Source organism: Mobula birostris, chromosome 1 (genome assembly GCF_030028105.1).
Source record: "Mobula birostris isolate sMobBir1 chromosome 1, sMobBir1.hap1, whole genome shotgun sequence".
In the NCBI taxonomy this organism is placed as follows: Eukaryota; Metazoa; Chordata; class Chondrichthyes; order Myliobatiformes; family Myliobatidae; genus Mobula; species Mobula birostris.
The window spans coordinates 160,537,170-160,555,895 of NC_092370.1; the positions used below are offsets into that span (position 1 = coordinate 160,537,170).

Consider the following 18,726-nt stretch of genomic DNA (forward strand, 5'->3'; position numbering starts at 1 on the left):
CTCTATGCTCTGTCTTCCTACTAGCAGCTCATCTTGCCCATTCCTTCTAAGATGCGCGCTTTCCTGTCACCTGTTCAAGTAAACGTGCACACGGAGCTGGAGTGGGGAGCAGAGGTGAATGCTTAGCTTCAGTATTCACCAGTGAAAAGGACCTCAGGAATTGTGGGGATGGCTTACAATGGACTGAAATGCTTGAATATATAGACATTAAGAAAGAGGATGTGCTGGAGCTTTTGAAAGGTAATAAGTCGCCCGGACCGGATGAGGAATACCCCAGGCTACTGTTGGAAGCGAGGGAGGAGATTGCTGAGCCTCTGGTGATGATCTTTGCATCATCAATAGGGACGGGAGAAGTACCAGAGGATTGAAAGTTTGCAAATGTTGTTCCCTTGTTCACGAAAGGGAGTAGAGCTAGGAAGTTATAGACCAGTGAGTCTTACTTCAGTAGTGGGCAAGTTTTGGAGAAGATCCTGAGAGGCAGGATTTATGAACATGTGGGGAGACATAATCTGATTAGGGATAATCAGCATGGCTTTCCGTCTGTACATGGGAGTCAGCCATTCCTCTGCACCTAGTCATTGACAAGACACACCACGACAGAGATAAAGCTACCTCCTCCCCCACCTCCATTTCCGGACAGCAGCGACCCTGTGAGAATCCACTACGACAGTCAACAATCCTCTCCCCTGTGCTGAGTTCCTGGTCTGTTCTCCCACTGCACTCATGTCAGTCCAGAGAACGCTAAACAAAGTCGAACAAAGGACAGATTTTCGCACCGCTACACCACACAAGTCAGGGCAGCAATGCTGGTGCTCCAGTCCCCAGCTTCCTCTGCTCCCTGGTGCTTTAATGAACCCACAATGCAGAGCAACCGCTGATCCACACACACCTCTGAGCGTCAGCAGAAAACACAGCTCACTCTGAGCGCAAGGGCATGCTGCAAGCTTGGAAATTCAGGCAGTCGACGCAGGTGCAGTAAAAAGGTGGCCTCCCAGAGGCACAACTCACCTGAGTGTCCAAACATGGTGGCAACACACTCGCCGGAGTAAAAGTCAAAAATGGAAAGATTCTTATCAGAGCAGCTGGTCGCGATGTATAGCCCAGATGGATCAATCTGAACCTGGATAAAATCAGACGCACCATATTAGTTATGTTAACTCAGGAGCTCCGATCAAACAGGTTGGTCAGTGCAGAGACAGATGGACAGGGGAGAGAGGGAGAGAGGGAGAGGGAGAGAGAGAGAGAGGGGGGGGGAGAGAGGGAGAGACAGGGAGAGAGGGGGGTGGGAAAGAGAGAGAGCGAGCATCAGAAAATTGTGTTGGGACAGCACAGAGTGATGGTTTCAGGGTTCATTAAATTACAGCCCATTTTGCAGATAAACAGTAAGAAAAATTAAAAACCTATCTTAAAGCTGTGCTAATCAATAGGTAATAGCAAATCTCTTGAAGGACTCCATTTTCATCCTCACCAGTATACATTCCACTGAGAAGTAAGACTGTGGAAAAAATGATGCATCTGTCGTGCACAGACTGGAAAAGAATAATACAGGTTGAGTATCCAAAATGTTTGTGGCCAGAAGGGCTTCAGATTCTGTATTTTTTGGGGTTTTGTTAAGAGAGCTTGGGATGACTTGGGGTGACCATCATTTCCAACCCCGAATTTACGTGCTACCAGTAACCAGTCTTTGTCTTGTACTTCATCACACAGGTACTTAACAGTAAAAATGATACCATACCATTAATGTAATGAAACTATACTGTGTGCAGAGTAACAAAACCAGCACAGCAGCATCAGGAGAGAATACCTGAATCAGCTGTTTAACAACGACGAACAACAGCAGGCTTTCAATCTCTGCCTACAATACTGTGTTTTGATTAAAAGGTTACAGTACACTGTATTGGTATTTTACTTATTAAATGTTTTATGTAAGGTATAAAAACAATCAGACTGTAGACTTGTTCTGGTTTTCATCAGTGATGATCTCAGCAAACTCGAATTATTCAGCTGCTTGGTGATCAGCAGATACTTCAGAAATTTGACGCTGTGCCTTTTCTTAAATTTCTTCAAGCTGCCTGCTGTATATTAACAATTATCTTCAACTTTCAGCTCGTCGTGATAGATCTTTGCTTATTTCACAATCAGCATATCATTAAGCGACATGACATACTGACGTTGCTATTTCAATACACGATCGGGATCTTCATTTCGCTTTATGCAGTGTTTTTCTATTTTTTTATTAACTTCTGTTCATTACCTATGTGAGGTCACATCTCAGAACTGTCTGTGGTGAGAGGAGACCCACTCATCGCCTGGGAATCTTCCCAGCACCTTGTGGAATTTTCCATTTGTGAAGTCAGGTCTACACTCAAAAAATATTTGGATTTCGGAGGTTTCCAGATTTTTGAGTTTTGGATAAGGGGTACACAATTTGTACAAGCGAGCATGGGTATCTTAACAGAAGCAGCTTGGGAGAATTAAAACTACTTAGGCAGGGTGAAGGGAACCAAATCAGAAAGTGGAGGGATTGAGAGGAAAGTCATGACCAGTAAGAACAAGACAATAGACACAATGGGATGGGCTGGTTGAAGTGTATATATTTTAATGCTAGGTGCATTAAGCATGAGGCTGATGAACTTAGAGCCTGGATCAGTACACTGAACTATGATGCAGTGGCCATAACAGAACCTTGGTTGAGAGAGGGACAGGAATGGATGCTTAATGTTCCAGAAAAGAGAGAGCAGGAGCTAAAGGTGGGATGGGCAGGAGTTGCACTACTAATCAGGGACAATATCACAGTTGCACTCAGAGGGGCACAAAACAGGTCTCACCTATTGTGTCTGTGTGGGTTAGAACTCAAAAAACAATAATAATAATAATCCCACTCTGATGGGATTATAGTACAGATTCCACCCCCTGTATCCACTGGGATATTCAGGAACAGGTATCACTCTGATGGGATTATACTACAGGTACCACCCCCTGTATCCCTGTATCCACTAGGACATTGAGGAACAGATATGCCAGCAGATTAGTGAAAGCTATAAAAAAACAGGGTTGTTGCAGTGGGTGACCTCAACTTCCCCAATAGAGACTGCGACCTCCTTACTGCAAGCAGCTTAGGCAGGGCAGATTTTGTTAGGTCCAACAAAAGGAAGGGCCAAACGGGACCTGGTGTTGGGTAATGGGCTTCGCCAACTGACTGACCTCTCAATGAGAGAACAATTAGGGAGCAGTGATCATAACTTGTTAAGTTTTAAGATAGCTATAGATTTGGATAAGTATGGACTTTGGGAGAGAGTATTAAATTGGAACAGGACAAATTATGGGAGAATTAGGCAGAAACAGGGCGAGTTCATTGGGAACAGCTGTTTTTGGGCAAGTCCACATCTGACGTATGGAAGGTGTTTAAAGTCCAACTGCACAGTGTACAGGACAGGTATGCTCCAGTCAGAAGGAAGGATAAGATAGCAAGGTAAACGAACTTCGGATGTTGAGAGAGGTGGTGAAATTAGTCAAGAACAGAAAGGAAATTTATGTGAGGTTTAGGAAGCTAAAATCAAACAGAACTCTTGGGGACTATAAAGAAGCCAGCAAAGAGCTCAAGAAGGAATTAGAAGAGCTAGGAGGGGCCAAGAAACGTCGTTGGCAGTAGAGTTAAAGAGAATCCTAAGGAATTCTGTACATACATCAAGAGCAAGTGGATAACTAGGAAGCAGGTAGGACTCAAAAATGAAAGAGGTAACGCGCTTGGAGACAGAGGACAGGGGTGAGGTCCTAAATGAGTACTTTGATTTAGTTTTTCCCAAGGATGTGGAGGAGAGGGAGTTGTGTGGAGCATGCTACAATGCTACGACATTCAGAGATAAAGAAGGAGTAATGTTGCGTCTCTTAACATTAAGGCAGATAAGTCCCCAGGGCCGACGGGATATACCCTGGGCTATTGAGAAAGGCAAGAGGTGAGATTAAGCAGTATCTTCATGTCTTCTGCAGTCCCAGAGAAATGACAAGTTGCTAATGTTGTTCCATAGTGCAGGAAACGGAAGGATATGGATTCAGTGTAGGCTGTGGGGATTTGTTTAGCTGGAAATTTGATTCCCTAATTTAATTAGCTCGGCATATCATTGATCTCAGTTCAATGTGAAGTTATAATGAGGTAGATATAAATAACAGAGATGCCAGTTACAAGAAGTACTGGTGAGATTAGTAGGACTGGTAACCAACAAATCCATTGGACCAGATGTGAAATACCCCAGGCTGGAGAGCTGCGATCTTACATTGCTCTTAATAATAGCAGGATATACCACAAACACTCGTCCAGTTAGGCAGCACTTGTGGAGAAAGACACATTTCGGCTCTGACAAAGGACCTACGACCTGAAATGTTAACTTTGCTTCCATTCCCACAGATGCTACCTGACCTGCTTTGTGTTTATGGCATTTTCTGGTTTTCATTTCCGATTTCCAGCCTCGGTATTCCTTTGATGTTCATTTACCATCTTTCTGCAGCGGCCTCGCTAGTCTCCAAGGTAACAAATGGAACAGAACTTTTGACTTAAGGGGCACAGAGGTGATCCAAAAGGAATCAAGGGTGCAAAATGTTCCTTGCTGGTCGACTTGTCCCGTTGCTCGCCCTTGAGAAGTGGCACGTTGCACTGATCCAGGAACACTCACCTTGATCAGCGTTCCATCTTCTCCCTGAGATCCCTTGTACAGCTTCTTCTGTTTCCCATTGCTAATGTTAAATATTCTGCAGGGAAGACAGTGCCGACAGTGAGAGAGCAATCTAGAAATGTACCGTACACACACATGTAAAGCCATTCCACCAATAAACCTGCGGGGAAATCAAGGTAAGGCCAGTAGAAACTGTGCTTCCATAACAGCCCATTGCTCAGTGTGTGTATTCAGTTTATTCATTCGGGGCTGTAGCGAGGTATCATGCAAAGCTAAGCTGGAAGGTGTACGGCATCTCAGTGCCTTACACAACCACATGGGAAATGCCAGTTTCATTTTCAGATGTTTGGGGGACGCCAGAGAGCTAATGGAGCACTCAGAAACACAACACAATCAGAAATATATTGGTAAACAATACTGTAAAAAGTTGGACGGTACTGATTAGGTTGTCAGTGCTGTCCCCACACCAAGGGGTATACCCATCCCCACACCGAAGGGGGTGTACCCGTCCCCACACCGAGGGGTACACCTGTCCCACATTGAGGGGTATACCCATCCCCACACTGAGGGGAATACCCGTCCCCATACCGAAGGGGGTGTACCCGTCCCCACACCGAGGGGTACACCCATCCCCACACCGAGGGGTACACCTGTCCCCACATTGAGGGGTATACCCATCCCCACACTGAGGGGAATACCCATCCCCACACTGAGGGGTACACCTGTCCCCACACTGAGGGGAATACCCGTCCCCACACCAAGGGGGTATACCTGCCCCCACACTGAGGGGAAATATCCGTCCCCACACTGGGGGGGGAATACCCATCCCCATACTGAGGGGGTGTACCCGTCCCCACACCGAGGGGTACACCTGTCCCACATTGAGGGGTATACCCATCCCCACACTGAGGGGAATACCCGTCCCCATACCGAAGGGGGTGTACCCATCCCCACACTGAGGGGAATACCCGTCCCCATACCGAAGGGGGTGTACCCGTCCCCACACCGAGGGGTACACCCATCCCCACACCGAGGGGTACACCTGTCCCCACATTGAGGGGTATACCCATCCCCACACTGAGGGGAATACCCATCCCCACACTGAGGGGTACACCTGTCCCCACACTGAGGGGAATACCCGTCCCCACACCAAGGGGGTATACCTGCCCCCACACTGAGGGGAAATATCCGTCCCCACACTGGGGGGGGAATACCCATCCCCATACTGAGGGGGTATACCCGTCCCCACACTGAGGGGGTGTACCCGTCCCCATACTGAGGGGTATACCTGTCCCCACACTGTGGGATATACTCGTCCCCACACCGAGGGGGTATACCCCTCCTCACACTGTGGGGTATACCCATCCCCACACCAAGGGGGTATACTCATCCCCACACTGAGGGGTATACCGGTCCCCATACTGAGGGGTATACCGGTCCCCACACCGAGGGGGTATACCCCTCCTCACACTGTGGGGTATACCCATCCCCACACCAAGGGGGTATACTCATCCCCACACTGAGGGGTATACCGGTCCCCATACTGAGGGGTGTACCCGTCTCATCCCCACACTGAGGGGGTGTACCCGTCCCCACACCGAGGGGGTATACCCCTCCTCACACTGTGGGGTATACCCATCCCCACACCAAGGGGGTATACTCATCCCCACACTGAGGGGTATACCGGTCCCCATACTGAGGGGTATACCCGTCCCCACACTGAGGGGGTGTACCCGTCCCCACACCGAGGGGGTATACCCCTCCTCACACTGTGGGGTATACCCATCCCCACACCAAGGGGGTATACTCATCCCCACACTGAGGGGTATACCGGTCCCCATACTGAGGGGTATACCGGTCCCCACACCGAGGGGGTATACCCCTCCTCACACTGTGGGGTATACCCATCCCCACACCAAGGGGGTATACTCATCCCCACACTGAGGGGTATACCCGTCCCCATACTGAGGGGTGTACCCGTCTCATCCCCACACTGTGGGGTATACCCGTCCCCACACCGAGGGGAATACCTGTCCCCACACTGTGGGGTATACCCGTCCCCACACCGAGGACTATATTCATCATCATTATGAGCCCTGTCATACGATGTGGCTGATTACGGTCTTTATGATCATGACTGTTTTTTGCTTTTGATTTCTTCTGGGCAGCGTCTTTACAAGATGGGTAACCCCAGCCATTATCAAAACTCTTCAGAGGTTGTCTGCCTGTCGCCAGTGATCACATCACCAGGACTCGTGACTTGCACCGTCTGCTCACACAACCATCCACCACCTGCCCCCATGGCTTCGCATGACCCTAATTCGGGGGGGGGGGGGACTCTGCTTTCTTAGAGGTTTGCAAAGATTCAGCATGTTATCTAAAACTTTGACAAACTTCTACAGGTGTGTGGTGGGGTGTATATGGACTGGTTGCATTACAGCCTGTTATGGAAACACCAATACCCTTGGACAGAAAAAAACACAAGAAGTAGTGAATATGGCCCAGTGCATGATGGGTAAAGTCTTCCCTACCACCCAGGGCATGCTCTCTTCTCACTGCTGCCATCAGGAAGGAGGTCCAGGAGCCTCAGGACTCACACCACCAGGTTCAGGAACAGTCATTACCCCTCAACCATCAGCCTCTTGAACCAGAGGGGATAACTTCACTCAACTTCACTTGCTCCATCACTGAATCATTCCCACAACTGATGAACCCACTTTCTACAACTTTTCATCTCGCGTTCTTAGTATTTATTGCTCATTTATTTATTATTACAATTATAATTTTTTTCTCTTTCTTTGTGTTTTTTTTTGCACGTTGACTGTTGTCCACCCTGCTGGATGTGGTCTCTCACAGACTCTATTGCTTTTCTTGTATCTACTGTGATTGCCTGCAAGAAGAGGAATCTCAGGGTTGCATATGGTGACATGGATATATTTTGATAATAAATTTACTTTGAACTTTGAAATTCCCAAGACCAGATTCTGAAACAATTACTGTATCTCCATCATGAGAATAGAAGACCAGGATAGCAAAGGAACAGTCTCAAGGAAATATCACTTTGGCTGTGGTGGTCCAAAGTGGAAGGAATCATTCAGACTGGCACTAGCACTAAGAATCTCGAGCCTGTGCACTGGGAGCACACAGAAGCCCTGCTGAAGTGGTGGAAGGAGAGTACCAGCTACCCACTCATCGAGCTAGTATCTCCTGCCCCACCTGGGCTTCATCAATGTCCTTGGAACTCACTAAACCAATTAAAAAAGTAATTCTTCACCTCGAGGTAGAGGGGACAAGGAGTAGCTCTGTGTAATGGCCCCTACTGCAGGAGCTGTATGAGTTTTTCTTGCATGAACCTGAAGCCGATCACAACAGCTGGATCCAACTCACCGAATGCTCCTGTCCTGGCACCCAACAGCAGCGTACTTCCGCGTGGAATCCACATCCATGTCGTACAACGTTGTCTTTCGAACTACATGATGAGTTCGGGTAAACTGAATGCCTTCACTAGACTGTTAGGAATGAAAACAATCAGTTATCTCCAGCCTACAGGGCACCTACAAGGCAACATCTACAGAGTACAATATCAGTCCGAGAGAACTCTTCACAATCAGAATCAGATTTAACATCACCAGCATATAATATTTACCATAAATTACTATGATGGCACATTGCACATTTGAACGGAGACCTAACATAAATACTTTTACTCCTCATGTATTTGAAGGATGTAAGAAATAAATTCAATTCAATTCAATATTGTCAAATTTGTTGTATGTGGCAGCAGTACAATGCAATATATAATAATATAAACCTTAAATTTCAATAAGAAGTATATATAAAAATAAATAAGTAGTACAAAAGAGAGGGAAACTATAGATAATAGTGAGGTAGTGTTCATGGGTTCAATGTCCATTCAGAAATCTGATGGCAGAGGGGAAGAAGCTGTTCCTGAAACATTGAATGCGTGTCCTCAGGCACCTGTGGTTCCTTCTTAATGGTAGCAATGAGAAGAGGGCATGTCCTGGGTGAAGGGAGTCCTTAATGATGGGTACTACCTTTCTGAGGCATCACCTTTTGAAGGTATCCTGGATGTACGGGAGGCTAGTGCCCATGATGGAGCTGGCTGGGTCTGCAACTTTCTGCAGCTTTTTCTGAACCTTTGCACAGAACATCTGTAGAGATTTATGAGTGTCTTTGGTGGCATACCAATTCTCCTCAAACCCCTAATGAAATATAGCCACTGGCATGCCTTCTTTGTAACTGCATCAATATGTTGGACCCAGGATGGACCCTCAGGGATTTTGAGACCCAGGAACTTAATACTGTTCTCCATTTCCACTACTGATCCCTCGATGAGGACTGGTCTGTGTTCCCTCAACTTTCCCTTCCTGAAGTCCACAGCCAATTCCTTGGTCTTATGGACATTGAATGCAAGGTTGTTGTTGTGACACCACTCAATCAGCTCGTCTATCTCAGTCCTGTACACCTCCTTGTCACCATATGAAATTCTGTTAACAATAGTTGTATCATCAACTATTTTATAGCTGGTGTTTGAGCTGTGGTTAGCCACACACTCAGGGTGTAGAGAGAGTAAAGCAGTGGGTAAGGATGACAGCGCTGATTGCGAGCGAGGAGGAGATGTTATTTCTGATTCGCATTGACTGTGGTCTCCTGGTGAGGAAGTCAAGGATCCAGTTGCAGGGGGAGGAACAGAGGCCCAAGTTTGGAGGCTTGTGGATTTGTATAGAGGGTATGATGGAGTTGATCCCTGAGCTGTAATCAGTAAACAGCATCCTGATGAAGGTATTACTGTTCTCCGGATGATCCAAGGCTGAGTGGAGAGCTAGTGAGATTGCGTCTGCTGTAGAACTGTTGTGGCGATAGGGAAATAACAGTGGGTCCAGGTCCTTGCTTAGGCAGGAGTTGATTCTGGCCATGAACAACCTCTCAAAGCACTACATCACATTCGATGTGAGTGCAACTGGGTGACAGTCATTGAGGCTGCTCACCCTGCTCTTCTTGGGCGCTGGTATGATTGCCCCCCTTTTGAAGCAGGTGGGAAGCTCCGACTGCAGCAGTGAGAGGTTGAAATTGTCCCTGAACATGCCTGCCAGCTGGTTGGCACAGGTTTTCAGTGCCCTATCAGGTACACCATCAGGGCATGATGCCTTGCAAGGGTTCCCCCTCTTGAAAGATGTTCTAACATTGGCCTCCAAGCCAGAGATCACAGGGTCACTAAATGCTGCAGCATTTACCCTGGTGGTTTTATTCTGCCTTTCAAAGCACAAAAGGCAGTGAGCTAACCTGGGAGTGAAGCAGCACATCTATTCATGACATTGGGGTTTGCTTTGTAGGCAGTAATGGCATATAAACCCTGCCAGAGTTGATATGTATCCAATTCCATCTCTTGCCCTTAAAATAGCCTTCCATGGTCCATACCTGGAGGAGGAGAAGGTGGTGGCGCGACGCAGCTCGCAGCGGCCACTCCAGTGAATGATATCTGTAATCTGTCAAGTAGGGTGCCGTGCACAATTCTGATTTGATGGAGACAGACGTGAGAGAACGGAGGAACATCTGAAGAAACTTCTGAAATGTCTTTTTTGCTGCCGCTGCTACTGTGTGATCCAGAATCTCCGGAGAAGAAGGCCTGAGTCCTCGCCTTTGCTTGTTGCTCGGCGGCCGGGGTGGGGTCGAAGCACTTGGCAGAGATGGTGCTCGGTGCCGGAGGGCTGGTCGGAGGCTCGAAGTTTTCAGACGGACTCAGAGTCGGCTGTGGTCGGGTGCTTTCAACACATCGGCAGTTTTCCACACCTGGAGGTTTATGGCAGGGAGTTTCTCCCTTCTGCCGCCTGCTATTGGGGACTCAGGAGTCGACTGGAACTTTGAGACTTTTTTTTCCTGTGCCCATGGTCTGCTCTTTATCAAATTATGGTATTGCTTTGCACTGCTGTAACTATATGTTATAATTATGTGGTCTTGTCAGTGTTAGTCTTTGGTTTGTCCTGTTTTTTTGTGATATCACTCTGGCAGAACATTGTATCATTTCTTAATGCATGCATTTCTAAATGACAATAAATGAGGACTGAGTGTCCTCATAATCTAATCTAATCTAATACCTAAACTTCTTGCATAGTTCTGGATCACCAGTCTTGATTGCCACAGATTTTGCCCTAAGCAGGCTACTGATCATGTCAAATCCCCAATCTCTCACACCTTCTTCCTAATCTTTCTGCTCCTTTACCTCTCTCCCCTTCTATAAAATGCTCTTTTAGTTTCCATATCAAATTTTGTGTGTTAAAGATGTAGCATAACTAAAGCAACCAACACAAAATGCCCAAGGAGCTCGGCTTTGTATTTCCAGCATCTGCAGACTTACTCGTATTTAGCATAAATTAAGGTTGTTCTGAGTATATTTCTATTTGCTATAACCTATGGGGAATTGTGAGAAGCATTGTTTACATTTGTGGTAAATACTGGGACACATGCTGAGTATGAGCCTTGAGGTTTGGGTTCTACTCGGTCATTTTAACCTGAGCATGAGTGGGGAGACTATTCACCAAGAGACGGAGTAGGTGGATGTAGCTTCATTGGGTGGTGTGGCTGACTCAGGCTGCTTAACCACCATTGATAATCCGGAATGAAGTGAGGCCAGTGATTCCTAGAGCCTGATAAAACAGAGAAAACTCAGGGGTTCAAAATACATGTCATTGGCTCCTGCATGCCATGTATCTTTGCGCAGCTGTCTTCCAGTTCCCACTGAAAATCTAGGCAAAGCAATACTCTGTGTGCACAGAGAATATTGGATGTATTCATTAGCAAAAGGAGAATTTAAACTGTGTAAGACACTACAAAATTTAATGGTGCTATCCAGACAGAAGCTCAAATCACAGCCCAAACAAATGAAGAAAGCATTAACATACAAGGAGAGGAGAAGGCAGGAGATGTAGCTCACTCGTGCTATGCAGCAGGGAATCAATATGATTTTGACGACAAGGACCAAAAGAATGTCTGCGGACTTTGTGACGATTTGCCCCACGAATACGGTGAACTGAGACCGAGGCTTTGGGCCTACTCTGGGCTGTTCCGGGGATTTGGATCTCAATTTGGTTCGGAATGCTGCTGTTGTTGCTTGCTTCTGTTGTTTGCATGATTTGTGTTTTATTCTCTTACGCTGTGCGCTTTGGGAGTTGGCCTTTACTTTTATTTTAATTGGGTTCTTTGGGGTTTCTGGCTTTGCAATTGCCTGTAAACAGACAAATTTCAAAGTTGTATCTCTGTACTACTAAAACTCTCATGCTCTGTCTGTCTGGTTGTCTGTTTGTGACCTCCAGTTAGCACAAACAGAGCATTATAGCGGCACTTTTTTTGGCTAAATCGAATTAAAATGCGCTAACTTACAGAATGCAGGCAAAGTTCCAGGTTAAATATTCGTATAAAATTGCTCATCCGCCAAAAATCAACAGGCTGGTTTTCACCCGAGACCCGATCAGCCATCATGGAAATTGGGACGCGACAGCCCGACGTATGCGCACGGCCAGCCTCAGCAGTGAAACCTAGTGGAGCAAAAGGGCAGGGCAGCTCTCTAGTTCGAGGGGTCACATTCTGCTAATCACCATCAGCATGTGCAGGATTGGGACAGACCTAACTGCCACCCATCAATAAGAGATAATTAAATCTTATTGTAATGACGTACTTCGAGACACCCATAAAACCCTTTGCTGCAGTCAAAGGACAGTGGTGACTATATCACGTCCATTGAGGAGAGCACCAACCACATCATCAAGAATAATCAGCATCCTTTGGTGTTAATGCTTCGTATCATCTATCCAGAATTAGGGTAAAAAAAATGGTCAGCCTAATTATGCCGCGTGGAAAGGGAAGGGGGACATTATGGTCAAGAATGATGCCAAACGTCGTCAGGAAGCGGCAAGGGGAGGGAGAGAACAAGAATCGGATGAGGCCAGGGACGCACGACTCCAGGATCAAAGAGTCAGGACAGAAAAAGATGAGAGAAGAAGAGACAGAGGAGGAGAGGCATGCACATCTCCAGGATCAGAGACAAACAACAAACAGCAGAAGAGCTGAAGAGACGGGGGATCAAAGGGCTGCACGTCTCCAGAATGACAAAAACAGGCACAGAAGGAGGAGAGAGGAAGAGACAAAGGAGATGAGAAATGCACGTCTCCAGGATCAGAGACAAAGAACAAACAGCAGAAGAGATGAAGAGACAGGGGATGAAAGGGCTGCACGTCTCCAGAATGACATCAAGAGACACAAGGGCAGCAGATAAACAAGAAATGATGCCATCAAAGTGTCCTTCGTTAAAAGAGGAGGAGCTATATTTGCTTTGCTATGCGTCGTTCTTCTTTAATAAACTGAGGTTTTCTACTTTAGTTTCCAAAGCAGAGCAATACCAATAGCATTCAGGAAAATTTAATGTACATTCTGGTCACATCAGACTGTACTACCCTTCTCTCAAAGGGTGCCCCAACGGGTCACCTCGTTGTCTGGTAATTTATACATTCTTTGATAATGAATGTACTTTGATTTGATTTACTTAAAAATGCAAACAAACGAGCTGCAAACATTAGATGCAACGCAGTAATGGACAGCGTTGAGTATCAGGGGCAGGGCTGTCCACTTGGGAACAGGTCGAGAAAAAAAGAGTTTAGTTTTGGATCAAAGCTTTATGGGTGGCAAAGCAGGCAGCCATTCCACCACACTGGACAGCAGTTCAACAAGGAATGATATCAGTGTTGCTTGGTCACAATATATCCCCTGACACGTTACCTCCCAAATACAGGTGTACATCAGTATCATATAAACACAGGGGTGTACTCCATCATCAAATAAACACAGGGATATACTGCATCATCTGACAAACACAGGGATGAACTCCATCATCAGATAAACACAGGGATGAACTCCATCGTGAAATAAACACAGGGATATACTCCATCATCAAATAAATACTGGAGCATACTGCATTATCAAATAAATACAGGGATATATTCCATCATCAAATAAACACAAGAAGGTACTCTACAATCAAATGTACACAAGAACATAAACCATCATGAAAAAATCAAAGGGATGTACTCCATCAACATATAAACACAGAGATGTACTGCATCATCAAATAAACACATGGATGTCATCAAATAATCACAGGGACATACTCCATCATCAAATAAGCACAGAAGTGACTCTATCAACAAATAAACACAGGGACGTACTCCATCACAAAATAAACAGAGGGATGTACTCAATCATCAGATAAACACAAGAGCCTACTCCATCATCAAATAAACAGAAGCATGTACTCCATCATCAATTTTACAAAGAGAGGTACTCCATCATCAAATAAACTCAGGGGTGTAGTCCATCATAAAATAAATTCAGGGACATACTCCATCATCAAATAAACACAGCGGTGTACTCTATCATCAAATAAACACAGGGACGTACTTGATCATGAATTAAACATGTGTACATACTCCATCATCAAATAAATACACGGGTATACTGCATCATAAAATAAACACATGGATGTACTCCATCATGAAATAAACACAGGGACAGACTCCATTATCATCACATAAACATGGGGGTGCACTGCATCATCAAGTAATCACAGGGACGTACTCCATCATCAAATAAACCCAGGGACATGCTCCATCATCAGATAAACACTGGGATGAACTCCATCATGAAATAAACACAGCAATGTACTCCATCATCAAATAAACACAGGAATATACTCCATCAACAAATAAACACGGGAAGATACTTCATCATCAAATTACACAGGGACGTACTCCAACATCAAATATACATAGGGATCAACTCCATCATCAAAAAAAAAACAGGGGTGTACTTCATCATCAAATAACCACAGGAATCTACTCCCTCATCAAATATACACAGGGGTGTTCGCCCTCATCATATAAACACTGGAATATACACAATCATCGGATAAACACAGGGACATACTCCATTATCAAATAAACACACGGATGTACTCCATCACCAAATAAACACAGGGATGTACTCCACCATCAAATAAATATAGGAGTGTACTCCATCATCAGATAAAAACATGGAGGTACTCCCCAATCAAATAGACACAGGGACGTACACCATCATGAAATAAACACAGTGATGTACACCATCATCAAATAAAGACAGGAGTGTACTACATCATCAATTAAACACAGGAGTGACTCCATTAACAAATAAACACAGGGATGTAATCCATCATAAAATAAACATACCAAAGTATTCCATCATCAAATGCACACAGGAATGTACTCCATCATCAAATAAACACAGGGAGGTACTCCATCCATCAAATATACACAAGTATCTACTCCATCATCAAATAAACACAGGAAGGTACATCAGATATACACAGGGATGTACACCATCATCAAATAAACACAGGGTGTACTCCATCAAATAAAGACAGGAGTGACTCCATCAACAGATAAGCACAGGGATGTAATCCATCATAAAATAAACACACCGAGGTGCTCCATCATCAAATACACTCAGGGACATACTCCATCATTAAATGAACACAGGGATGTGCTCAATCATCAAATAAACACAGGGACATTCCCCATCAGCAAATAAACACAGGGACGTACATCATCATCAAATATACAAAGGGAGGTACTCCATCAAGAAATAGACACAGGGGTGTACTCCATCATCAAATAAACATAGGAAGGTACTTCATCACCAAATATACACAGGGACATATTCCATCGTCAAGTAAACACAGGGTGTACTCTATCATCAAATAAACACAGGAATAACTCCATCAACAAATAAACACAGGGACGTAGTCCATCATAAAATAAACACACCAAGGTGCTCCATCATCAAATATACTCAGGGACATACCCATCACCAAATAAAGACAGGAGTGTATTTCATCATCAGTTAAACACAGGAGTAACTCCATCAACAAATAAATACAGGAACGTAGTCCATCATAAAATAAACACACCAAGGTTCTCCATCATCGAATACACTCAGGGACACACTCTATCATCAAATAAACACAGGGGTGTTCTTCCTCATTAAGTAAGCACAGGGGTGTTCTCCAAATAAAACACAGGGATGTGCTCCATTGTCAAATGAACACATGGAGGTACTCCCCATCAAATAGACACAGGAATGTTCATCATCGTGAAATAAATAAAGGGACGTACTCCATCATCAAATAAATACAGGGGCGTAATCCATCAACAAATAAACACAGTGACGTATTCCATCATGAAATAAACAGAGGGATGTACTCCATCATTAAATAAAAACAGGTGTACTCCATCATCAAATATATAAAGGGACATACTCCATCATCAAATAAACACAGGGACGAACTCCATCATCAAATAAACCCAGGGGTGACTCCAGCAACAAATAAACCCAGGGGTGACTCCAGCAACAAATAAACACAGGGGTGTACCCATCATCAAATCAATGGAGGGAGGCAATCCATCATAAATAAACACAGGGGTGTCCCTATCATCAAATAAACTCTGGGACATACTCCATCACTAAATAAACAAAGAGACATACTCACTCATCAGATACCCACAGGGACATACTCTATCATCAAATACACACAGGGAAGTACTGCATCATCAAATAAATACAGGAACATACTTCATCATCAAATAAACACAAGGAAGTACTCCACAATCAAATGTATACAAGAATGTAAACCATCATGAAAAGAAGAAAGGGATGTACTCCATCAGCAAATAAACACAGGGACGTACTCCATCATCAAATAAAAACAAAGAGACATAGTCAATCATCAAATACCCACAGGAACATAATTAATTATCAAATAAACACAGGGACATACTCTATCATTAAAAACATTTTAGTGTACTGCATCATCACATAAACACAGCGATGTATTGCATCATCAAATAAATACAGGAACATTCTCCATCATCAAATAAACACAGGGGTGTACTCCATCATCAAATAAACACAGGGATGTATTCCATCATCAAATAAATACAGGGATGTACTCCGTCAATAAATATAGGGGTGTACTCCATCATCAAATAAACACACGGAGGTACTCCCCAATCAAATAGACCTAGAGATGTACACCATCATGAAATAAAGAAAGGGAAGTAATTCATCATCAAATAAACACAGCAACATACTCCATCACGAAATAAACAGAGGGATGTACTCCATCATCGAATAAAAATGGGTGTACTCCATCATCAAATATACAAAGGGACATACTCTATCATCAAATACACACAGGGTATACTGCATCATCAAATAAACACAGGGATGTACTGCATCATCAAATAAATACAGGGACGTAATCCATCATCAAATAAACACACGGATGTACTCCATCATCAAATAAACCCAGGGTGACTCCATCCACAAATAAACACAGTTACGTACTCCATCATCAAATAAAGAAAGAGACATACTCAATCATCAAATACCCACAGGGACATACTCAATTATCAAATAAACACAGGGACATACTCTGTCATCAAATACACGCAGGGGTGTACTGCATCATCAAATAAACACAGCGATGTACTGCATCATCAAATAAATACAGACTCATACTCCATCATCAAATAAACACAGGGGTGAACTGCATCATCAAATAAGTACATAAATGTACTCCATCATTAAATAAGGACAGGGACGTAGCCCATCATCAAATAAATACAGGGGTGTACTCTATCATCAAATAAGCACAGGGTTGTACTCCATCATTTAATAAACACAGTGGTTTCTCCATCAACAAGTAAATGGAAACAAACCACATTTACTGTTGAATTTTGTTTTGTATCCAATTGCCCATTTTCCTTGTCTATGTGAGCACGTGGCCAAGTGGTTAAGGCATACCATTAGCGATCTGAAGGTCGTGAGTTCGAACCCCAGCCAAGGCAGCGTGTTGTGTCCTTGAGCAAAGGCACTTAACCACACAGTGCTCTGTGACGACACTGGTGCCAAGCTGTATCGGCCCTTGCCCTTCCCTTGGACAACATCGGTGTCGTGGAGAGGGGAGACCTGCAGCATGGTCAACTGCTGGTCTTCCATACAACCTTGCCCAGGCCTGCGCCCTGCAGAGTGAAGACTTTCCAGGTGCAGATCCATGGTCTCGCAAGATTAACAGGTGCCTTTATTATTTATTATTTATACAGGTTAAAGCTCCTCCTTCCCTCCAGTACTGTGTTAAAGTCTGAGGCCCACATATGTAGCTTGGGCGCTGAGACTTACGCATAGTACTGCAGTAATTTTATGTATTTCACTGTACTGCTACTGCAATTAAACCAAATTTCATGGGTCTCAGATGTGGACTGAGAGTGACAAGGGGCCAGGGAGAGGGGAATCAAGGTTGTGAAAAGGGGAAGTGAAATGGAAGGGAGTGGGAAGCAACAAAGAGACATTCTGTAGCGATGAGTAAACTAATTGTTTAGAATCGAATGACATTGCCTGGTGTGCCGGGGTTCTGAGTGACTGCAACTGCACCACCAACCCCCACCCCCCACTCCCCCACCGGGAGGCATTTGGTCTCTGCTACCTGTCTCACTCCCCTCCTGTAGTGGTCCCCCCTCACCCTTCCCAACATCTTCTGTGCCCAGCAGATTGATAAACTCACACTGACAAGTACTGTACTGAGTGAAAGTCTTGGGCACCCTGGTGATATTTATGTGCCTAAGAGTTTTGCACAGTACTGTACTCTGGAAATATGTCAGAACACCAATACCTATCAGCCCTTCCACCATCACAACCCTCTGTGCTGGGTTCCAACAGACAGTTCACTCTGGCACCTGATAGATGAACAAACTGAACTCCCCTTTAGTAAAGTCCGGTCTTTAACTCACTGCCGGGGAGGGTTCTGATTATACTGAACATGGTGAATGGATTCCAGCCTCTGACTCAATCCTATGTATTGATTATAGTGTGTATATTTAACTTCGGGGCCAGACTCCAATCCGTAAGTCACTCTCAGCCTATTGGTAATTCCATATTTTCTAGATTAGATTTA

At 44.7% G+C, this 18,726-nt stretch overlaps 1 protein-coding gene across 1 annotated transcript in view; it reads right to left on the reverse strand.

Annotated features, from left to right (window-relative positions):
* mapkbp1 (mitogen-activated protein kinase binding protein 1) overlaps window positions 1-18,726 on the reverse strand; it is a 260,224-nt gene that overhangs the window by 45,692 nt on the left and 195,806 nt on the right. The window contains exons 15-17 of the mRNA XM_072265081.1: window positions 8,058-8,179; window positions 4,671-4,746; window positions 1,009-1,120 (exon numbers count right to left, since the gene is read on the reverse strand). Coding sequence (XP_072121182.1) covers window positions 1,009-1,120; window positions 4,671-4,746; window positions 8,058-8,179 — 310 coding nt within the window. The remainder of the gene's footprint in view (window positions 1-1,008; window positions 1,121-4,670; window positions 4,747-8,057; window positions 8,180-18,726) is intronic.